This window comes from Cydia pomonella, chromosome 4, assembly GCF_033807575.1.
Source record: "Cydia pomonella isolate Wapato2018A chromosome 4, ilCydPomo1, whole genome shotgun sequence".
Taxonomy (NCBI): Eukaryota; Metazoa; Arthropoda; class Insecta; order Lepidoptera; family Tortricidae; genus Cydia; species Cydia pomonella.
This window is the reverse complement of record NC_084706.1, coordinates 6,053,793-6,079,744: the sequence shown is the minus strand read 5'-3', so window position 1 is coordinate 6,079,744 and position 25,952 is coordinate 6,053,793. Positions and strand designations below refer to the sequence as shown.

Genomic DNA, 25,952 nt, shown 5'->3' with positions numbered 1-25,952 from the left:
TACTACTGCGTGAACGAAATTTGTCATTACACTCGTTACCCACTCCCCTAGTGATAGTAGGTAGTGATATAATAGTACATGGTATATTAAGGGCGATAAACAAGAATTATTCGTAATGTTTGTACCATCGGTGGCACACACAATATTTTTCATCACACTTGTGAGGAAAAAAACAAATTTTAAGCGAAATAATTGTTAAATACGGTGATATTTCAAACATTTGTCCGCCATATTGTCATCGAAGGCACAGATCCATCCGGCAAAAGATAAGAAAGTAAAGCTCTTTGTCTTTTGACGACCGAGGCCGGTCGTAATATCTGCATGTGATTTCTAAAAATTTGCTGTAAATGGTTCATTAAAAACCGTCGTCCGTCGCTAAACCCGAATTCGGCGTTACACCCGAAGTCGCCATATCCACATGAATCTTGTACTAAAGTATGATTTAAATTCATGGGACTTGGATTTTATGTCACTATAGCCGAATGGACTGTATTTAACAAGTAAAGTCTTTAGTAAATACTTGTAATACAATGCTTGTAATGTAAAAACATAAACAAGAAGAACTTTGTGAGGTTGACTTAATATTACGGCTAATTCCTAACAAATCTCAAAATTATAGTCCCATCCAGAAAAAAGCATGAAACTTGGCATGCTTTGGCTTATGTAGGAAAGAAAAGAAATAGACGTTGTTTTGTTCAGGAAAGGGGGAATTGACAAGCTTTTGCCTCTTATTTTTTGTTCTTAACTACATGCATGTCAATTTTCACCCTTTCTACTGGTTAGTATTGTACTTTTAGCTATGAAACCGGACTTCAGTTATGTATTCAAAGGCTTCAACTCCGCTCTACATACCTGGTGTTCAAACCCACGTCTTAAGAGGCCCTCTTATTATCAGATCGCCGAACGATATCGGCCTGTCAGTTATTCGCGATTGTCAGCTTTAGCTTGCGAATAACTGACAGGCCGATATCATCCGGCGAACTGATAATCAGTGGGCCCTTTACTATTTTGAAGGCGCGTGCTTTTCGCGGGTATCTTGTGTAATCGTATAGGTAGGTTATAAATATTATATTTTGCGCAGTAATGACGACTTATAATAAACTAATTTATTGCTAAAAACTAAACTTTTAAGATTTAACCTAACTAGGCCGGTATTTGGGCCGGTTATTATTTCTGTAAACGTCCATGTTTACAAAATGCAATAAAGATAAAGATTTATTATTCAAGTAGGCATATTACAATGCGCTTATGAACGTCAAATAAAGCTACACCGGCTCTAACTCTACACCTCTGACCTGAGAAGATTTAAATCCCCCTTCAATTGGAGGAGGGTATCCCAATATGGATTGGCAAGAAACTCGGCAATAAATAAATAGATAGATAGATATGGATGGATGGATGGATGGATGGACGGACGGACGGACGGACGGACGGACGGATGGATGGATGGATGGATGATAAGCTTTTTATGTTATTTATGAACTTAGCTTTATTTTCAGGCCACAACGCGCGCTTGTATACAAATAGGTACTATGTTTTAATACAAGATTAGTAAATAAATAGTATTAATATAGTGCTATACTGTAATTACCAATAATTTTTGCCTGTGATTGGTCTTAAGGACTCTTTTCCCAAATGTATGGGAGTGAATTTGTGATTTTTATGTAACTCAAATCGTTTATAACTAGAAAAATGAAACTTATAGAATAATAACAACGCTTTTGTGATACTTCTATACATTGATTAAATATAATTTATCTGTGAATCGAATCCTCTCCTCACTTTTTTCTATCCTACTCGAGCCCTCCACTCCAGAATATCTCTAATGTAACTTCAACTTTATGACCCCCCGCCCAGGCTGCGAGCTGCGCTCTGCCCGTTCTCTTAAACTCTTGTTCTCCCTCACCATACTGGTTTCCTAACGTCTTCTTTCGCTGTTCAAGCAATCCGTCTTTGGAATGCGCTTCCACTAACGATTAGACAAGCCCCAAACAAGCTGAATTTCAAACGAATTCTCTACAAGCACCTGCTAGATACTGTCTAGTGGGACCCCCCCCCCCCCCACCCTGCCCCGCACACATGCAGAAGTATATTTATGTATATTGTATAGTATATTATGTAATTAATTTTTATATATGTATTTATAATGATAATTTGTGTAGTTTATAAAAGTATTATATATATTACCTATTAGTTTGTATACTGGCTTATTACTATTAGACTTAGTATTTAATTTTGGATTTTTTTTTTCACACTGCACCCACCTTAGCAAATTTCTGTTTGGCCCAGTGGTTGACTGGTAGAGAATGCCTCAAGGCATTAAGTCCGCCTATTGTACGTTATACTTGTACTTGTGCAATAAAGTTTAAATAATAATACCTTCAAAATGCCCGGGACCCCATGGTCCCGAGAATTTGTAAGAGACATACAAATAATAATAATAATTTAGAAGTCACGAAAGCACGAAGCACGATTTCTCAAAAGTGCAATTTTAACATGTGTAGGTTTGATGTTTTTTTTTTAAATATGGGACTTAGGGTCATGATTTTTTTTTGTATTAGATAGGTCATTTAACGTAGATTTAGGATCTATACTTAACTCCATACCTGCCATAAGGACCCTTTAGGCATGGACGGCCACATATTAATTTGTATCTGTTGTCAACCATTTAACGTACATTAAGTACGTACTATTGGCTTGTTATCTTGTAATGTCGTTTGTCTCTATTTCAGGAATATCGTTTTATTTGAATTATGTATCGTACCGATTTGGATTTACGATATTACGTCACTAGAGGGAAAATGTTAGTGTCCATAAATTAAATATAAAGTATAGTATTGATCGTCTGTTAATTCACATGCCCGCTCTTCTCCAACAGCGCCATAACGGACACTTTAAAACTCATTCAGTTAATTCAAGTCTTATTCTTGTTGCGCAATTAATCATAAATTCAGACTGACTTTCCGATGGCTGTCACGACTTTATGAGTGGGATAGTATTCTATTATTATATAGTATCGTACCAATGATATGTCATAAAATACAACAATACAATACAATGTACAAAAAATAATACAATGTATAAAATTGCCTGTCAAATATCAAAAGAACGACCAAAATCGTTTTTTTAGGGTTCCGTACCCAAAGGGTAAAACGGGACCCTATTATTAAGACTGCTGTCCGTCCGTCCGTCCGTCTGTCACCAGACTGTATCTCATGAACTGTGACAGCTAGACTTGAAATTTTCACAGATGATTTATATCTGTTGCCGCTATAACAACAAATACTAAAAAGTACGGAACCCTCGGTAGGCGAGTCCGACTCGCACTTGTCGGTTTTTTTTTTTTAATGTTCGTATTCGTGATGGCTTCCCTTTAGCACACTTCAATTATATTTAAGCGTAGCGTCATTGTAGATCTGTGATCAAAACATATGTACTTCAACGACGTACTGACGAGTACACAATGCATTACACGTATCCATTTTTAGAAACATGTTTGTATTAACTTATGTTTTTACTCTTTTCAGGTACAGTCGAGTTCATAAATATGTATAAATTTCTTTGCCTTAATTCATTGCAAAAAGGAGACATTTTTTATACATATTTATGAACTCAACTGTACGTACTCTGTGCCATGTATTAAGGCAAGTGTATTTTCGTATATACGAGTAAGTATTGTAGTCCTGAGGACCGATAGATACATTAAGTATATTGTATTTGTACAGTGAACGAAAAATGATGGCCAAAGTGTTCAAATATAATATAAACATAAATAAATAAAAACAAAGCTTTCAAGGCACTTGGTTTTATCATAAGATCGTGTAAGAACCTTAAAAGACTAAAATCAGTTAAAATTCTCTATTGCACATTTGTAAGGAGTCATCTGGAATACGCCTCTCAGGTTTGGAACCCTTGTTATGACACTTATATTTCCAAAATTGAAAGAATCCAAAAAAAGTTTATTCATTTTCTGAGATATACATTCAAAATTCCAAAACAAAGTTACGCACAAGCCCAACTCCACCCGCTACCTCTTTACATCCGGCGGAATATAACTGATGTAATTTATATTATGAAAATTGCTCAGAACCATGTAGATTGTCCTGATCTGCTAGCGAAGTTATGGTTCTCAGTCCCCTCACGCCTATCCTCTCGCACCAAACGAACGTTTCATATTCCCCTCGGTCATACTAATTATAGGAATAACTCATTTCTTCTAAGAGCTGCTAAGTCCTTTAATCAGCTTTGTAAACATCACGATCATATCGATCTGTTCTGTGATAGCTTTAGTTCAATTCGCAAACTAATGATCCAAGATTTCTCCCACTGTTAACACTTATGCAATTCCATCTTATTTATTAACTTTTGTTCTTCTCGTTAAATGTTTAACTCAGTCTCACTGTCAAGCAACATAATTATAAGCATAATAGTTATTATTAATTCTGCAATTTCGCACGCCATGTACTCTATGCAGTTTCTACCTGTGGAAACTTGTAATTGGCTTACTGTTTTTATTTCGAAACCTATTTTGTTACATTAGCTGTAAGTTTTCCCAAGAAAAAATAAATAATTCAATAATGGTACTTGCACACCCTTATTTCTATGATAGGAAACTCTTGTTACCATAGAAATAAGGGTCAAATTTATCGTAACACACTCGTGTTACGATATATTGGGCCACTTTGGCCGTTACTATCTATCTGTACACATGCATGGCCAAGGTCGTGGACACACCCACAATATGTACGATTGATCGATTACTACCTTGGTGTTAAAAAGCAATGTTGCTTTGTCGATAATCGACTTTAACATCAGTTATCTATTTGTGTTCGACTTAATGGAAATATTTGAAATACACATTGTACCGCTCTGATTAAGGCTGCTTTTTCAAAAGTTTTTATGATGTAGATAAAAGTTTGTATCTCCCATGTAACTTCATTAACTAACAGGCTGTCTCCGCTGCATTTGCAGTAGGCCAAAAGTCAGCTTACCAATGTAGAGACGGCACGGTTAGTCTACTTCGCTTACTTTAACAGTATAATTACTTATGGTCTTATTTTGTGGGGATCAGCTGCTGATTCAATATTCATTTTGCAAAAAAAAAACATTAGATCAATTTACAACGTGGGGTCGCGTGAGTCACTAAGATATTCGTTAAGGAAATACATATTCTAACTCTGCCGTCGTTATATAATATATATTTGAAAAAATAATTTTTATAAGGAAAAACTTACACAATGATTATGCTGCCAAGCTAAAGGCTATGAAGTACAGATTAATTGATTGAGGAAAGAATTTAAAAGGAAAGAAATGATACTTTATTTGGTTTATGAAAATTATAAAAGGTTCTAATTAGATTGAAATGGAGTGTACATTGAATGCACATTGGGCCTAATGTAGATTTTATACAGTAAAATTTGAAAACCAGAGACGTGGGTTCAAACCCCGCTTGCAATATTTTCGCTTTTCAGGTTAGAAAAATATCGTAAGGAAACCAAACCAGACTATTCCCTACAATGCCTAGTTTGGATTGGAAGATCACTCTTACGATTTACGGATACGGAGCGGAACCTAGACTCCGCTAGTGACCTGCAACAAAACACCGGGTACTCCGACGACGTAGATACGGGTAGATGACGTAGAGTACATAAATCTACACCATATACATAAGTAGAGTCCGCAATCTCGTCACGCTGTTAATTGGATAGGGTGGGTTTGGGAGTAAAGATACACCCTATCATCTCTATCATATCTAGATACCACTTTTCCCTATGTTTTTTGCGGGCTTCAATGGCAAGTAGTATCGTCTTTCACTAAAACTACAGGGAAAATGTGACAAATAAATTTGTAAAAAAAAAGTTAAATTTGTACGGAACCCTCGGTGGGTGGGCGAGTCCGACTCGCACTTGTCCGGTTTCGTTAATGCCACGCATAGTAACGTGTAGGTACTAGGTACAGACTTATTATAAAATAAAAATAGTACTAATTCACTGCCAACCTTGAAACAGTTGCCTCACGAGTTGTCGAGTATAGACAGCAAAAGCAATTCAAGGTTAAATAATTTTGCCAATTATCTGTTACTTCACTTTTGGCTCCCGCCTCATCTATTCACGTATACAATACATAGGCACACTTTTACAACCTAGGCTAGGTTAGGCTAACTTAACTTGCAGTGCATCTCGGGAATGTATCTCTAAATAGGGCAAAATATAAGAGATAGGTATGAAGGTAGAAGGTAGATCAACTTGTTTGCATGTTGCAGATCAACTTGATGCAGTTCAGCCAGCAAAGTTTTTGAAAGGAGATTTTTAAATCATATTGCGGTCGCTTGAAAATATGAATAGCAATCTTGAGGCCTTGCTATAGTAACATAATCGGTACGAAACATGATTAAACAACTTTCACTCTATAGAAAAAAATAACAAACAAACATGATTAGGTCTGAAAGCAAAGCTATTAACATAAAAAATATAATAAAAAAAACCGGCCAAGAGCATGTCGGGCCACGCTCAGTGTAAGGTTCCGTAGTTACTCTTCCGTCACAATAAGCTAAACTGGAGCTTAAAGTATAGTAAACCAAGGGATGAAACCTTATCTTACCTACCTTTACCCGAGTTAAACAAATAGGCAAATTTGCATAATCAGTACCTAATTAAAGTAAATCTTTTTACTATGAAGGGAAAACTTTTTGCGATAACTCAAAAACAGCTAAACTGATCATGTCCGCTATAGTTTTCATTTAATGTCTTTCTTAAGCTCTACTATCACGATTTTTTTCATATTTTTTGGACCTATGGTTTAAAAGTTAGAGGGGGGGGGGGACACATTTTCTTTTTCTTTCGGAGCGATTATCTCCGAATATATTCACTTTATCAAAAAATGTTTGTTGAAGACCCCTATTAGTTTTGAAAGACCTTTCCAAAGATACCCCACACTGTAGGGTTGAAGCAAAAAAAAATCACCCCCACTTTACGTGTAGGGGAGGTACCCTCAAAAAAATTAAATTTTTAGATTTTATTGTACGACTTTGTCGGCTTTATTGATTTATATAACCATGCCGAATTTCAGTTTTCTAGCACTAACGACTACGGAGCAAAGCCTCGGACAGACAGACAGACGGACATGGCGAAACTATAAGGGTTCCTAGTTGACTACGGAACCTTAAAAAAGGAAAATTAAATCGTTGCTAACTTAACTTGTTCTGACTCTACTTGTTCTTTAAAATAGGCCTCGTAGTTCCCAAGAAGTGAATGAGCGAACGCCGGCACTGTCATACTTGGCCCGAATCTGCCCGGCGACCGCCGATTGTATGTGCATTGTTGACGTGTGAACTATGTTATTGTAAGGCCGCGGACTGGACGAACGCGAAGGACGGCGCGGCGAGCGGCTAATCAAGGTCGTTCATACGTTTGCTCGAGCGCAATCTATGAATGGACTTGATTTGTTGCTCGCTGCGTCGCTGGTCGTGTGCGTTCGGTCCGCGGCCTAAAAAATGCGCGTGGACATGCTTATGTTTATAACCACTAACGGTACCTACACAACAGTATTTTAGGTAGGGACAAGCCTTAATTGTTGAGACGGGCGATAATATTTGTTACTGGATTTCGTGTACAAGGAGCTTTTAAAGTTAGTCCATTTTACCGTCCGTCTGTGCCTTAACTCAGAGCTGTATACTAGAAATCTGAGTACTTACCTATATTGGTATTAAAAAAGGTACCTTACCTACATCAATGAGACAAAGTGATAAAATAAAATCATGAAAATATAAAATAAAATTAATGAAACAAAAGTGAATTTAAACAATCATTTTTATCTCAGGAAGTGTATTTTATATTTTCTTCCATTGATGTGTGTAATAAAAAGTAAGTATTTGTATTGATGTATGTAATAAAAAGTAAGCTATAACAGTAATTGAGGTTATCTAAAAATCTCCCTTGGTATTTGGAAATGTGATAAAATTAAACACCGTTCAGACACGGTAAAGCAGTAAAGCACGTATAAAATATTATCGTAGTGGCAAGCTTTGCTTAGATTGGAGCTAGGTAGATCTATGTAAGATTGCCCCCAAATATGAATTGATTTATCTATTGTTATTCCCTCGGTACATTCCTGTCAATTATTGAACGTTATCATCCATGATTAATGGTGGTAAGTAGGTATTTAGTGTGCCCTCCAATCAAATGACTTTTAGAATCTTGTGCTACAATCACAACCAACGCTGGAGGCGAATTCAGTAATAAAAATTGAATATGATTTTCATCTCACTCTAATTTTACCTACCTTGAGTCTTATAATCAGGCATCTCACGCGCACCAATAAGTGCGAGCGAAATGCCTTATGGAATGAATCCTAATTGATTTTAATCAGCCCCATTCAGAGTGGTACTCACAGTGAAGGTCGTATAAAAACATGATGAAAACCCTATCAAATAGCATCTGAATTATTGAAAATATTCAGCCTCCTAATAATTAAATGGCATTGCATACGGTGATGACAATTACAAGAAGGTCAAGAATTAGAAGAGCGGAGTAATAAAGTATGATTATCTATGGCAGCAACGCCCGCCGCTCGCGCAGCCAGCCGTGACTGCTTCCTACCGCGCCTGTGCACCTATTAGTAAACATTCCGTACAATACACTCATTATCATCAGTGGTATTACCGGTAATATGATTAATGTAACCGCCAAAATTATGACAGTGGTTGTTGTTGTTATATTCGACTACTTTTCTGCGCTATCCATTGCTGTGTTAAAAATGCATGCAAAATGCAGCAACAGTAGGTAATGTGGCCGTTATCTCAATGTCACGTTGAGTAAGATTTATACTCTACCCTCTCTTCTCTACTTTCTTCTTAAATTGTATTTTTTCTATCAAAAAACTAGATTATCCATTACTCTTTTAACTACTATGTGTATATTAGGAGTTCATATAACCCCTAAGCTACTATAATACTCGTACATATTATTAATGCTAATCTATCTGTTACCTCTGATCTGATTCAGATGCTATTTAGTATGAGTATAGTTTGAGTCCCGGGGAAGGATATAGTATTCTACACATACGAGGTCGCATGGGACCGTGCACGACGACATCGCCATATATTTTATTAATTTAATCTCATAATCTTATGCTTTATTAGATTTGGACGATTCTTATCTCGATTTAAATCTTCTCGGGTCGGAGGTGTAGGGTTAGAGCCGGTGTAGCTTTATTTGACGTTCATAAGCGCATTGTAATGATGCTCATTACATTAATATGCGGAAACAAACCAAGGCAACACACAAAGATAAATGACCCTACTGTTAAAACAAAATATACTTAACTGTAAAATAAAACTATAGAAACGGATTATATCGCGTAAATTTATAATACATCCCGACGTTTCGAGCCCTTTACAGTATTTGTGGTCAACGGGGGACTGAGGAAAAATTACAATGTGAATACAAAAATAATGAACCATAAAAACTATAAATTTTAAGGCTGGTTATACATGCGATATCGATTCATAAGGCTAATTATACATTACAATAAATTCAATATGCACAGTATTATTATCCGTTTCCATAGTTTTATTTCATGACTATCTCGGTAACTGAAGACAATATTTCAGGACATTAATATGTACAGGACATGTAGGTCAGGGCTTTAGAAACTTACACCAATCGTCATGTGCCTTGGAGGCTCTAACAACTGGAGTCGCCTTTAAGAGCTTACCCTTCTGTCGGAAACCTCTGCAAATGGTCATAAATGTATTGTATGGACTGACGTTTGTCTGATATGGCTATTTACGTTTCGTTCAGTTACGTACACATAGCCATCCATGTGCCCCTCCTCCCCTGCAAAAAATCGGCGGACTGTTTGTATAGAAAACTACAGACAAGGCGTCTCCAGTTGTTAAATCCTCCAACTCAAAATTGGTGACAGTTAGTAACAAAGTAGGGAAAGGACAATTTAGGTAGGTACTTCTTAATAAATAGGTATACAAAACAAGGTCGGGTTCGTTACGCCATTTATAAATAACACAAGGACGTTAGATCGATTTTAATGATTTTTGGTTTGTTGGATTCGTCTCTGCCATGATTAGCAGAAAATCTTTAAATATCGGAATATTATGAACAGAATACAGCGGCCACGTAGGTATTTTTTTGGGAAAGTACTCTTAAAAGTTATCATGGGTATCCTTATCTAGGTTCTCGGTGGACATGTACTTTTTCGCAAAAGCCGTCATGCGTATCGTTTTCTAAATTTAGGAATTTCGCTGATATTAAGGTTACACAGAAAGAAAAACAAAAAAATGTCCCACCTGTACCCGAAAGTTAAGAATACTAAAGTCCAATTTCTAGCTGTGCCTTCGTTCAAAATGGGGCCAGGCCGCGTAGCCAAAGTTACAATCGTTAACGCTCCGTAGCGTAGCGTAGTCATCTGTCTCTATCACTCTTCCACATTAGTGCGACTGTGACAGTTGCGTTTCGTTCGCCACGGAGCGTGAACGATAGGCACGCTGGCTACGCGGGCTGATGTTATTTTCGAGAGTCAAAATCGACGACATTTAATTCACCAAAGTTTTCTGAAGGGACAACATTACTGTAAACTCCAAATTTGTGTATGAACCATTGATATTCAATTATATGTACCTACTCCAGACAGCTAAGCACGACTTGCGGTGTCGCGCGGCTCCATATGCTAAAACGCGACGTTCTCAGATCAGATCAGTCAGAGTTCAGAGATCAGAATGCGACGATGGTAAGGAATTAAGGATTCTGGTAGTGACTCTCTGCCCAAAACCTCCACAAAACGTAATAAGTGTGAAGTCAGACAGGTGAATCTTTAAACAGATCTAATTGGATCCATTAGTACAATTAGGAATACATTTAAGATGCGTAGCTAAATACTTACCAATCTACCAGACTCCAATTCACGTTATGTAGCAAAACAAAAAAGATAAAATGTAAAAAAAATGTAAATTTGTGAGGACATTTTTTATTTTTGTTATTAATTCTCGAGTAATTGTGGAAAATTCTCTGTAACATTTATGCTTTAAAATGGTTGAGAAAAAACATGATGGGTGATTTGCCGATAAAATTCATCTTACTATACGTGGTTAACGGCTCCACTATACGTGCACAAACACATTGTATACATATTTAAGATTCCATTGAGCATCTGGCGATGTATGGTTTGGTACTTTTCTTATTATTATTTTATGTTCGAGGCATGACGGGGCAAAATGTTTAAGGCATGACGGGGTATTGCCTAAGGTGGCTTTAAAACCAAAAAAGAAAGGGCTAGGGTACGGACAAAGGGAAGAAGACACGTATTTATATCGGTGTGAACGATGGGCACATACTGCTTGAGGCGGTGTAGAGACAAAGACCCGGGTGGAGTTTTAATTTACTTGTCCTGAGAAGTAAACAGTGGAGGCAAGACGGTATTCGACCCGTCTTGCACCTATTTGACGCCCTCATCTTACCTCACCAGCGGGATAAGATAATGTATTTATCACTTTTTGTAAAAAAACATTATTTATTTATGTGATTTCCGATCTCGCCAAAACTCTCTCTACTCCTTTTTAAACACTTGCAGCCTATGGATTAACTACACACTACGGGCTCTCAGCGCCCTAAGAATCCAATATAATAATAGCTTTAGGATGCTGTTGGGGCTGCCGCGCCATTGCAGTGCATCGGGGATGTTTTGCTAGAGACGTACGGACGGCTTCCATGCCATAATGCGCAAGCGCGTTGCGTCCTTGGTGAGGCGCCTGCGCGGCAGCCCGAATAGCCTCCTTCAGAAGGTGGCAGAGCGCCTAGACGGCCCTTTCCAGCTTCATTGGGATAAGCTGCACAGGGCGTCTAACTGATTTAATAGTTTTTTTTTTTTTTGTATGTCTTTCCCATCACGGAACAATGGTGCTCCGGACCTTTGGGAGGCGTGCGCGGAGCCGAAGCCAACACGTAGAGGCCCTTTTGACACTTTAATGAAATGTAAGGGGTACACCTAGCGGATGCTGCCCTTGCCCGTGTCATGGGACGCACGCAGAGGCAGCACCCGCCAGGGTGTAAGGACTATTTGAGGGTTGATGGAATCTAAAATGAACTGGGCTATTGGGTGAAAGCGATGGACTAAATACTGGTTTATGGGATAAAAAACCGGACGCCTGCCTAATAAAACGGTATTCAATTTTATTTCCGGCAGACGGTGACTCGCCCCCACAAGATGGGCCCCCACAAAAAGCGACATCTAGGATGGCTCAAGGGCAACACCTTTTTTTTTATTATTATCAGTTGTATGTTATTCGTTTTAATTTCTAATTTTATGTGTGCAAGTAATTAAGTAAGTATTGTAATTTTAATGTATTTTTGTTTTTATTAATTTATATTTTGTCTAGCTAATTTTGTCTAAATTGCTATAATATTAATGATTGTGTAATTATGGATCGCATGTATCTGAAATAAAAGAATTTATTATTATTATTATTAAAACTCCTTATTGTTAGTATTTTACCTTAGCATTCCCGTCTTATTTTACCCTGTTCCCCTACCTACCTACTGTAGGTATGTTTTTGCAAGAATCAAATAAACTTTTATCTATTTAAAGGAACTGCAGCAATTGGAAAATGCATTAAAAATACATCAAGGAAATCATTATGTTTGTTTAACAAACACTTTCAACATTTTTGTAAACCAAATTAATGTAAACATCTGTAGGTAGGTATATCTGTTACTGCTTTCTAACAATTTTGTAAATATATTACGGTTGAAAATGATACATTTTTACTTCACTTTAATTTCACTGATTTCCCGGTAGACATGCAGAACCTGTTTAGCAGCACTCACGTCGGAAGCAAGGGATTGTCTTTATTTACAATAACAATATACATAATGGATATATACAGATGATTACTATAACTAGCCTATATCTAAAATAGGCCCTTGAGGCATTGTACCAAGGATGCTGGCGGCATTTCCTCGTTGTATCGCAATACTGATACGTTGTGCGAGGAAGCCGCCAGCTCTTCGGTCACCAGTTACGTCAACCAGACGTTTCGCGATTTCTCCAAAAAACTTGTGTGCGCTGGGACCCCATGGACCTAGAGTAAAAATTATAGTTATAAATTATAATTATAGTTTCTTTTCTGTGTACTTACAAAAAAACGAAAAATGTTTATTCAGGAATATCAATAGCCATACTGTATAATAATAATCGAAATACTTTTGGAAGTAAAACGCATTTTATACGGCTAAATTACGAAAAACTTATTCGATTTCTTCCATACATTTTACTGCAGGCCATGCACTAGTCTAGTTGAAATTGAATGCAATTAGCGATCGAAGTGCCTTTTTTGTCTCCGGATTCTGGACGTTTTTGGTACCTATACATAGGTAGATAGGTTTATTTGAGACATTAGAATCTAAAAAAACGAATAACATTTCCCCAAAAAATATGCATATTCTCAATTTAGAATATCAAATATGCCGCGTATAACGCTAACGCCCATGCGTGAAATTAGATCCGCTCATTGTGTGGCCATCTGGATTGATTACATAATTATACTTACAATAGGTAGGTATACATGTTTGGGTAATAACGCTCAATGGACATCCGGTATGGCCAATTGGGCATACTTGTCGATTTCCGCAAACGATTATGTTTTTTGTACCGCTCATGGAGACTAATACTTATATTCTCTATTATTTTGTTTATTAGATTTGGGTAATCATATTTGAGAGAAAAGGGAGTATAAGATAAGATAATTAATTGACATTAATAAAAAGCGGCCAAGTGCGTTTCGGACTCGCCCAAGAAGGGTTCCTTTATGACGTATTAAAAAAAACTACTTAAACTACTAGATCTCGTTCAACATTTTACCACTTTGGACACACATTTTACCACTTTGGTAGTGTCTCTCGCGCAAACTATTCACTTTAGAAAAAAAAAATATTAGGAACCTAAATATCATTTTTGAAGACCTATCCATAAATACCCCACACGTATGGGTTTGACGAAAAAAAAAATTTTTTTAATTTTATGACGTATTAAAAAAAACTACTCACTAGATCTCGTTCAAACCAATTTTCGTTAGAAGTTTGCATCGTAATGTATATCATATATTTTTTTTTGATTTTTCATTCTGTTATTTTAGAAGTTACAGGGGGGGGGGGAACACACTTTTTTTCACTTTGGGAGGTGCTCTCGCGCAAACTATTCAGTTTAGAAAAAAATGATATTAGAAACCTTAATATCATTTTTGAAGACCTATCCATAGATACCCCACATGTATGGGTATGTTGAAAAAAATAATTTTTTTTTAAATTTCATGACGTATTAAAAAAAAAACTACTTACTAGATCTCGTTCAAACCAATTTTCGGTAGAAGTTTACATGGCAATGTATATCATATATTTTTTTTAGATTTTTCATTCTGTTATTTTAGAAGTTACGGGGGGGGGGACACACATTTTACCACTTTGGAAGTGTCTCTCGCGCAAACTAATCATTTTAGAAAAAAATGATATTAGAAACCTCAATATCATTTTTGAAGACCTATCCATAGATACCCCACACGTATGGGTTTGATGAAAAAAGTTTTTTTGAGTTTCAGTTCTAAGTATGGGGAACCCCCAAAATTTATTGTTTTTTTTTCTATTTTTGTGTGAAAATCTTAATGCGGTTCATAGAATACATCCACTTACTAAGTTTGAACAGTACAGCTCTTATAGTTTCGGAAAAAAGTGGCTGTGACAGAATCGGACAGACAGACGGACATGACGAATCTATAAGGGTTCCGTTTTTTGCCATTTGGCTACGGAACCCTAAAAAGCATACTTAAAACCGAATTGAGAACCTCCTCCTTTTGAAATATTGAAGTCGATCAAAAAGAGAAAATTAGAGATTACGTAAGTGCTGGTAAAAAATAAAGAATATATATCTTCAGGAGTTTTGACAACAATATTCTAGTCTTACTACTTTAGATAATTCTGATTTTTATACTAGGTACCTACAAAACTTTGCATAATTATGATCGTGCCAACTATTTTTCTGTGTTTAGGCTAAAAGTACTTACAATTTTAAATAAAACAAACAGACGTGCAGAGTTCGGTGATTTTTGCAACCTTTGCAAGAGTGGATCGATCCGTACCTGACCTTGCCCCGTTATCCTTGACAACTCTGGTAGTGACGTGCCTGTGACGTCACACGATGGCGTCATCATTGTGTCGCTCAATGTCTGTCGTGATGGGCTATAAGTTCTCTAATGCCTCAGAACAGGCGCTATCAGATATATCGGAGCATCCAAACGCCCAAAAAGATCTGAACGTGCACTTTAGTATTTTGATAATAGAGACTTTGTTCAGATATTTGTGAACTTGGCAGCTTCATATATCTATGGCGACTGTACCTATTGTAGGTACAGTATACGATCTGTACGAAAGTATACACTTTCGTACACATTTTCACAGTTATTTCACTGAATACGAAGTATTGGGGGTGTGACGTGTGAAGTGAAGTACTCGGTATTGCCGCCTTGCCGGCACCTATACCATACACAATGAGAAATTATTGTACCCCAGTACCTACTGTTTCTGTGAATATCCTTGGTGTCCCTAATTATGGTTTAAGAAAATGAACCCTCAATACTTCCTCTGATAATGGGATAGGATAACATTACCTACTTTATATGTAACATTGCTGCTAGTTAGTTATGCAGCATCATTGATAGTTGCGTTACAATTACAATTAAAGGATGACTGTCGTTAGAATGGTCTCGTGGTACTTTCTATAGAAAACTGAAGTGTTGGAAGCCTCGGCCCGTCGTTCTAGTGTGAGTCATTATTAAGGAAGTGGAAGAATGGTGCGCCCTCCTATATTTTTCTTATATTTCCTTTCGAACTCCTCAGTTGGAGTTAGGTCCAATTATCACAAAGTTACTTATTCTTCGACTAGACAAGGCCTAAACACTTGTGCATAACTTGATATTCAAACTAGGGATGTCACGAATATTCGCATTCGTATATACGAATATTCGCATCATTTTAAACATTCGCATCGACATTCGCATTCGCAACAAATGAAGCAAATGTTTTGCGAATGCGAATGTGCGCATGGGGGCGATTTTTGATTTTCGAGCGCTCAATTTCATCACTCGAAAATGTATGGAAAACGGCGAAATGCTGTTGAGAATCTAGTGGTATTTACCACTCGTTTGCAATTCTACTAGTAGAATTTAAATGCCTAGTAGAGATGTACTACTCCTCAAAATATTAAACTTTTGTTTTACAACTTTAAAAAAATATTAAGTTCTATTTTTCATACGAATTAATTATTAACTTCAATGTACGCTATTATCATTGTAATTGGCGTTGCTTGTCATGCTTTATGTTTAAACATAACAAAATTCGTAACTGTCTTACTCGTAGAATAAACATCAAAATGTACCAAAAATCAAAACACATGTTATTTTCAAAAATCGCTAAACAAATGTTGGTCAGTTTAAGGAGGACAGCCTACAGTTAAATTTTTTGCCCCTATTACAGCCCCCACCCGGACATCATATCTTATGAGCGAATAATTATAATGTACTTCACTCGTTTGTGAGCGTATCACCATGCCGTGACCCCGGTGACCGAGTGGCTCAGGCACCTGCCACGTAGCAGAGAACGCTGGTTCGATTCCAGCCTGAGGCACTGGAGGCCTTGGTCACTTTTTCTTAGTATATGACATAAATTTTAGAATTAAGAGTCAAATGATGAAATCAACTTTCGTCTAAACTCGGACCAACCTAATTTGCATTGACAAAATGTAACAATGACGTCATGAATGTTCACATTAAAATATGACGTATATAATGACACTTCCTCACTTTATGTTCAAGTCCGTGCAAAGTTAGCCTAGACGGACTATATTGACATTGATTATATGTACGGTTGTTTTAGAATTAAATGTGAATTCTTTTTGATATTTTTATTTAAGAACCAGGTTTTCTATGTTGATTTTTCGACCGTACATAGGTCCTACCTACCAACGATTTATTGTTAGGCATGTACTGGTAATTATATATGTATTCGTTTTGTAACATTTTCGAACCGCTTTGCTGCCCATAGGTGAGTTGGTAGGTGGCTTTTGGCGTAAGATAAACTTAATATACTTACCTTAGTTGGAGATTATGGATCGTGTCATTCACGAAGACGGGTGCCATGATTCGTAAAATATTAGATTTCACAAATCTGCGCATCATCGTGGATGACACGAACTATGTATACTTACATATATCATTATTTGGTAAATGTACCAAAATCATGGTTCATTTGTGTAACAATGTAAGTTATTCCAATGTCAAGTCTCTTTGAAGCTGAAATAGAATATCATTAAAAAAATTAATACATTAGGTATAATTTATGTATAATATTTGAGCAGAAATGTTCAAAACAGGAAATAATTTTATTGACATTTTTATCTGCATAAAATCAGGAAATATTTCCTTAATGAGACCCCTAATTCACATGTATCATGTTATTCCATCTATGTAAACAACTGTTCAAATATAATATTCAGTTAATTGTCTGAAACACTGTCTGTACGCAAGCCGGAGGTAATCGAGGAAGACAATATGAATACAATTTGGAATATATTGTTCGGGCGTCCACAGTGTCAACAGACAATTCGTAAACCTTATTCCGAAGACATAAGGTCCAACGAGGGTCAAATAGTTTATGATGGTTGAAAAACATTGATTATTAGGTTATACCATTAACATATATCTAAGGACGGGCCTTACGGGCAGCAAGAATGGTGCTAGTTCAGTGGTGTCACTCACGAATTCAATCCAATCGTGCAGTTAAACGCAACTAGTTGTGATCTATAGCGCGCGTGATGCGAACTCATCAACCAATCGCGTTGTGGCGTTAAACTGCACGATTGGCTCGAATTCGTGTGTGCCACCACTGTACTGGCCCCATTCTTATTGCCCGTAACGCCCATCCTTAAATATATAGGTATGTCAATGGGTTATACTTACGCTCTCCAACATTAAAGCACTTGTGCCGATTGTATAGTTTGCTGTTAGTCGTTGGACTATGACGCGAAAGTGACAAACTCTATTAAGGCCAGGCCACACCCGTTGCGTGTGCGTAGACGTGCACGTGCACGTGCGCGTCCCGTTGCGTTGTAAATATAGAATTCTCATAAGATAGGACACACCACTTGCGTGACGATGGCGTGACGTGCGCGTGCGCGTGACGTGCACGCATTGCAGCATTTACAGCTCCGACGAGACGAGACAAACTGGTTTAACGGCGTTCCCTATGAGAGGGCGAACCGAGCAGGATTGGACATGCACAGCTCTATGCTGTATTGGTGCTGTGCGGTGCGTGTACAAGCGCAGCTCTCTTGTATTTATTTACAACTCGGGCGATACGCCTGCTGGTTTTTATTTTAATATGGATTCAGTGATAAAAGAAAAAGTTATTGAACTCGTTCGTCGATACAAATGTATTTACAACATAAAGCACATAATATATATTACAAAAAATTACGTACCTAGTTCTTACATAAAATGTACTGTGGGAACATGTATTGTGAATTGTTGTGCGATGAAAAATATTATTTACTTACTCTCAATTATCTCTATTCAAATATGAGTTTTTTTTTCTCTCTAATTGCAATAGCGTCATTATAGGTGATCCTGCATACCTAAGTACGATGCAAAGGCATTAATGAACTGCTTGCCAAGTTTTGATTCCTTGCTTCTATATCTTTGGGCAAGTTTTGACTCAAAGTCAGTTCATTTGATATCATTCCCATCAAGTCGCCGTGTATAAATTTAACAAAATTGTTCAAACATGCAGCTGTTGTAACGTAAGTATAATAAATAGCATGAAAGTAGTGCCGCAGGAGTATTTTGTGGTCAAAGTAAGAGGATTGCTTCCTCTTCGTTCGATAAACTGCTGTCGAACATTGGTACCTAGTCGTTTAGAGAGTAGGCAATAATACGCAAATTTACACAACAGAGCTGCAGCGTGCGTGGCGTGTGCAGCACTCTGCAGCACGTGCGCTGCGTGACGTGCGCGTAACCCGGCGTGACGGGGGTGATGTGCACGTCTACGCTTACGTCGACGTACACGTGCTGCACACGCAAGCGGTGTGACTCGATCTTTAATCATCTCTTGTTTACTTAGGTATACCTTCAATTATGCCGTCTCTTTTACGCCCTTTGAGTGTATCGTCGGCTGAGAATATGGAAGCAAAATCGTTCTTTTTATGATTCCTAAAATAACAAAAAATACTTGTGCTATAACTGACACTAATCGGTTTTAATAAAACATATATGTACCTATTTTTCAATAAATGAAAAAATATAGTACCATTACCATATCCGCAATTTACTAGGATAATTTACATACATTTTCGTTTAACTCATCAAAATCGGATATGGCAATAATGAAAATGCTTTTATTTCATGATTACCACTATATTCAAAATATGTATATGGTACGGTCACGTCTGAAAATATCGATATGAAAAAAGTGCCCTGAAAAAATTGGACCTGGGTATGTCTTTAAACTACGTCCAAAAGAGAGGTATGGGCATTGTGAATGTCATTTTGCCTTGTGTGGTAGAGCACAGCACAGTACAGGGGAAGTACCTCAACCTTACAGAAAACCGCAGCCAAATATCACTTGACCCTACTCATAGTGTTGTGTTCCTGCCGGTGAGTAAGGTTGCCAGAGCTCAACGAGGGGGGGGGTGGGGGTTAGGGTCGGCAACGCGCATGTAACTCCTCTGGAGTGAGTTGCAGGCGTACATAGGCTACGGAGACTGCTTACCATCAGACAGGCCGTATGCTTGTTTGCCACCGACGAAGTATAAAAAAAATAAAAAGCGGCCAAGTGCGAGTCGGACTCGCCCATGAAGGGTTCCGTACCATTTATGACGTATTAAAAAAAAACTACTTACTAGATCTCGTTCAAACCAATTTTCGGTGGAAGTTTGCATGGGAATGTATATCATATATTTTTTTTAGATTTTTCATTCTGTTATTTTAGAAGTTAGGGGGGGGGGGGGGGGTTAGACACACTTTTTACCACTTTGGAAGTGTCTCTCGCACAAACTATTCAGTTTAGAAAAAAATGATATAAGAAACCTAAATATCATTTTTGAAGACCTATCCATAGATACCCCACACGTATGAGTTTGATGAATTTTTTTTTTTTAATTTTAAGACGTATTAAAAAAAAAACTACTTACTAGATCTCGTTCGAACCAATTTTCGGTGGAAGTTTGCATGGCAATGTATATCATATATTTTTTTTAGATTTTTCATTCTGTTATTTTAGAAGTTACGGGGGGGGGGGACACACTTTTTACCACTTTGGAAGTGTCTCTCGCGCAAACTATTCAGTTTAGAAAAAAATTATATTAGAAACCTCAATATCATTTTGAAAGACCTATCCATAGATACCCCACACGTATGGGTTTGATGAAAAAAGATTTTTTGAGTTTCAGTTCTAAGTATGGGGAATCCCCAAAATTTATTGTTTTTTTTTGTATTTTTGTGTAAACATAATGCGGTTCATAGAATACATCTACTTACCAAGTTTGAACAGTATAGCTTTTATAGTTTCGGAAAAAAGTGTCTGTGACAGAATCGGACAGACAGACGGACATGACGAATCTATAAGGGTTCCGTTTTTTGCCATTTGGCTACGGAACCCTAAAAAGTGCCAAAAATATGCATACACTACTCTAATATATGGCCTATAAGGTCGTGTATACATATTTTTGGCACTCCGATCGTGTCGATGTTTTCAGACGTGACTGTACTATAAATAGTAAACTTAATGTGTGCCTAAATGATAAATAAGTTGACAACCCTAAATAGCCGAAAGGGATAGTGCCATATATTAGAAAGGGACCACATGATTCGACCCTGAATTCGGTTTTGTAGGAAGTTTCCTTTCTGTACGGTAGTACATACTATTGTTTATTCTGTGCGTATGCTCCTTTGTATGCTCAGATCATATGGCACAAACGTGTTTCGTAAACGTATGCTGCCGTGACGTTGGAAGCGTTTTTTTTTTCATGGCATGCCATAGCTATCTATATTAATGTAACTATCTACTTAAGGTGACGCATTGTTAAATAATAAAATGCAAAAATGCGGCGCTTGCTTGCTTCTCGAAACCTAAAATTTGCTTTTGCGCTAGCTTATTCTACGAATATATGGTTGCATTCAGAAAAACGGGTTTTACCGTTTAAAGCAGAAAAAAAAACAAGAATTAATCCAATAATCACAACTTCAGAACTGACGTATGTGTTTAGACTAGTCTACATGGAAAATGTAGAGGCTCGATTCTGCTTATATATGTTTGCTTAAAAAGAAGCATCTTTGATTCCATTTGCACGGCTATAAAAGTTAACCAAACGAGTAACGGCAACTACAGAAATGACGTTAATGTCATGAAGCCCATGAATAACCAGTTCATGAAACAATACTTTCATAAGTATTGTAATTTCTGAGATAAGATACCTGACACCAAAATTTACAATAAATAAATAAATATTAGAAGACATCTTACACAGCCTCTACCTACCTACCTATTAGGCCCAAACTAAGCAAAGCTTGTACCATAGGTACTAGGCGACGATATGTATACATAGAAAACATCCATGACTCAGGGACAAATATATGTGCTGATCACACAGATTACACAATACAAGACGACGGTCTTAATGGGTCTGCAGAATTCACTTACCTTTGAAAAACTAAATGAGTAGCAATAATTACGGCCAAAGACTTAAGTAATTGGTAGATAAGAACGTCGAAAATTCCGTCCTTAATGAATTCGTAGAAATATTCCACGGTATTCGTTTCGTGAATTCTGAATCTGGCACATACGAAAAGTTAGATATTCTTCATTTTTTTTGCTATTTGTAGAAAGTTCTTTGTTTTATAATGTTGAATAGGTGTAGTAAAAACGAGACCGGCTTAGGATGCACTGTGAAGCGCGAACATTCAAGACGAAGTGTGATGTATATTGACCATAGCTATGTCTTCGTTTTACTCTTTTTTAACAACTATAAGAGGAGCGAAAAACTAATTCCGTGCAAATTTTTAAATGCTCCTAACTCATATAATAATTCAAAACTCGAAAAACATCAAACGAAGTCTGTGGTCAAAATACATCAAATTGTGACAAAATAAGTATTTTCAATATTTATATCCAGAGAGGAAAATAGGGATTACGTTTGTATAGGAGCGGTCTCGAAGCGGTCGTCCACTTTCATCTTAAGTTTCGTGAGACTCTAGACTCTTGCCAATGTCATTGTGTAAAGGAAGATAAGGCAAAAGCTTATGTAAATATAATCTGACAAACCAATTTTGTTAGTAGAAGTTCGATCTCCCATCATATGGTATATTTCAACATTCAACCCCCCATGGAGTTAAAATGGGATTGAAAAAGTGGGTACCTAGAATCGAAATGGCGAATCTCAAGCACGGCAACGCGCCCCTGAAACTACTCACTGAGTCCTCAGCCTTGAAAGGCTGTTATGCTGAACTCACCAACAATAATGCAATTATCGAGTGCTAACCGTGCGTCCGTGCGTTTCCGAATAATTACCACTCTCCTCTGAGACTCTGTTGTTCCATTCATTAGCGATAGGTTCATCATTCACTGAACGAAGGTAAACATTCATTCAACGTACTGCCCGGAAACATTCTTCTTGGAACGCTTTACGAATTGTAATGCAAGTTACACACTGCTACACACAAGATCCAAGGTAAACGTGTCATATCGTAACAATTTCCATACAAAATGTAGTGTTACGGAAATACTTAGATTTAGACCTTAAAAATTCACAGGTTCATAGAATATTTTTTGGTTTTGAAGCAAAATTTGTATTTCAAATAATAATTGCAAATGCAAACACGCTACACATTGAAAACACGCTAAGCAGTCATCGCTAACAGAAGTTGTTAGACAAAGGACTATGCGTCAAAATGGTCCCAAAACCAACAAAGTTGAGAATTAGGTCAATAGATAGGTATATCTATGTATGTAGGTACTTCATTTCGTCCCATAGGCAACAAGCGGAATACCATTGCAGAACTGAGATATATTTGAAATTTTAGTCAAAATGTCATCACCCTTATTACTTAGGCAACACCGCTGAGTACGAGAACATCTTACTTGCAGTAATTCATTTACTTACTTGGACTCTACTGCCTAGGTAATAAGGGTGATGACTGATGACATTTTGACTAAATTACAAATATTTCAGTTCTGCAATGGAATTTCGCTTGGTGCCCATAGAATGAAATGAAGTAAATATTAGAAATACCTATGTATCTAATGACCTAACTCGCATTTCTGTTGATTTTTGGTCTAGGCTCTCAACTTTTTTATTTATTTTAGGCTTCATATTTAATGACGGTAAGGAGAACAATCTATTTGTATGAAAAGTGTCCACCCAAAAACCTTAAATAGGTGGCGCCCCTATACATCGCGAACAAATTTTAGATTTAGATAAAAAAAATCAAATCACTGACAGGGCACTTCACTCCGCCAATAATGTCTAAGTTCACGTCACGACTTTGTGCTACCCCATCCTACCCTACCGGAAAGATTTCGAACTATTATTTAGAGGACTACTATTATTGCAGCGTCGTCTGACGGCCGAATTATGCTACTCACTCATTACGGTTAGAGCGTATTTAAAAAAGGTTCACTCGTCACTTAGCTTTTCAGGCACGTGTTATGGCTAAAAGATCAATATCCTATCAAAGGGAACTGCAATATTTCAAGATGGATTCCCTAGAAGACCGACGGACGCTCCTAGATGCAACTTTTTTGTACAAGTTAGTGAACCACAACATAGATTGTTCACAACTGCTGACATTGTTGAACATTCGTGCTCCATCCCGTTTCCCCCGTAATGCTATCACCCCTCTTTACGCCCCGCTTAGAAGATCAGTTTCAGGCACTAACTCTCCAATATGCAGGTTATGTAAAATTGCTAATGATTGACAAGGCGGATATGCACTATGACCCACTTAATAAATTTATAAAATCTGTCCGAAAATACTTTTAAAAAAATAAGTCATTCGATTTTAAGTTTACATTTAGGTAGTTCTGTAGTTGTTTACTTATATTTGTTTCACATGCCGTGTTTACCTGTAAGTAATTGTGACACCACTCGTGCACTCCTTACATGTATTAGCTTGTACGTTTTTAATGTATCGATGTCAACAATTGTTGGTGAACCTTAAATATTAATTTATAATTTATTTAGTAGGTGTAACCATTACCAAAGCTTTGATATTGTTATCATGGCAAAAACTTAAAAATAAATTATCTGACATAGGTAGAAAATTTTGTAATAGATTTGTGAGCAAGCACCTATAGAGTTATTTAATGTCAATGTATTCCAAGAACAAATAATGCAAAGTGTGTATTTACTATAAAACATTTTTATTTCGTATTCGTACAAAAATAAATTTTAATTAATTATTTTACTTCGGCGCCTTACGTTAATGGGTGTCGCTAACAAGGTGATCATTCCGATATTTGAAAAGCAACTTGCAGAGAGAATTTTGAAGAAACGACGACAAGTTTGATCAACAGTCAACACTTCCGTTATACGAGCATACTAGGCTTGAGTCGGTCAGGACCGAAGAACTAAAAGGAATGAAATCCCCCCACGGACCGAAAGGAACTAGTTCATCTTAAGCGCTCTTAATCGGTCTTGGTCCTTTAGTTCAGCAGTCGGTACGTCGGTACCTAGTAACAAATCGGTCGGGAGCGAATGATCGGAATGAGTCAAGGTCAAGAAAGTCGCTCGCTCACGCTCTCGCTCTGTTTATTTCCGAGCGAGAGCAAGACACATACCTAGTCATCCTCATTATTGCAAGTGAACTAAAGGAACTAAAAGAGCGAACTAGTTCCTTTGACCGATTGGCCGAGATCGGAGCGCTCTTTTTAAAGACCGAGCGGGCACAACTCTAGAGCATACCTACTAGGAATCACAACATGCTTTGCTTTGTCACGACAAAGTCTGTGTCTCACCTTACTGGACTATACCGGCGTAACTTTACCGCATAGTGAACAGATATATTATGTACATATTTATATTTCTTCAAAATTCTATCCGAGTGGTGGACACTTCCCGTTCCTGTTTTTAAGATAATGATAGTAATTCAAACGCTAGAATATTATCTACATTATAGGCTTTCTTCGGACCCTCAGCCTGTAAGCCAGCACCCAGTCCTAGCATGGCCGGGAGCAGCGACGGCGGCGCGACAGCTTCGCGTTGCACGGCGGGGCGCTCGGCGCCGCCTGTCTCTGTAATTAATACACAAGCAATCAATACCGAATGAAGCTTTCTTTTTACACATTACTACTTACTAAAATGGGGCGTAATCGTACATGAAATAGACTTAAAATTTACCTCTTACATTTCGAGTGAGACACATCATTCTGGATACCGGAGAAAGACTGATTAAAATAGATATTTTCTAGCTGTGCGAGTGAAAAACATGATGTGTCACACTAGTGTTGTCACTCGGTCAGCACACAATGCTCAGGATAGATGGATTAACATCTTACTTAGGTGTTCTTTATGCCTACTTTTAAGCGATTAAATCACGTTTTAGAAGCAATAGCAAATCAGACCAAAACATTAAACCATAAACGTTAGCAACACGATTTATATCTAAATAGACTATTGAGCAAATTTGACGAAAATCAGAATAGATACAAGAATACAAAGAAACATAAAAAAGTACAGTTTGAATTTCAAAGACATAATTCCAAGAGAAAATCTGTGAAACACGGATAAGCTGCTCTCACATCCGCTCACGAGCAGGAGACTTGTGAGTTTGTGGCGGAAATTAAATATAAATCCAAAGTAACATTTCAATTTCACGTTGAAGAAAAATACTTCGAAGTACTTTCTTT

The 25,952-nt window shown here is 37.2% G+C and overlaps 2 protein-coding genes across 4 annotated transcripts in view; one reads left to right on the top strand and one right to left on the bottom strand.

The window, feature by feature from the left end:
- The window catches only part of LOC133516931 (phosphatidylcholine:ceramide cholinephosphotransferase 2-like), a 196,811-nt gene that overhangs the window by 22,578 nt on the left and 148,281 nt on the right, over positions 1–25,952 (top strand). The gene's annotated exons all lie outside the window — the stretch shown is intronic.
- Positions 24,447–25,952, bottom strand: part of LOC133516922 (spondin-1) — a 47,950-nt gene continuing 46,444 nt past the window's right edge. For all 3 annotated transcript variants that reach the window (XM_061849968.1, XM_061849969.1, XM_061849970.1), the window contains one exon: positions 24,447–25,337. In XM_061849968.1, the coding sequence (XP_061705952.1) occupies positions 25,263–25,337 (75 nt within the window). In that variant the 3' untranslated portion in view covers positions 24,447–25,262. The remainder of the gene's footprint in view (positions 25,338–25,952) is intronic.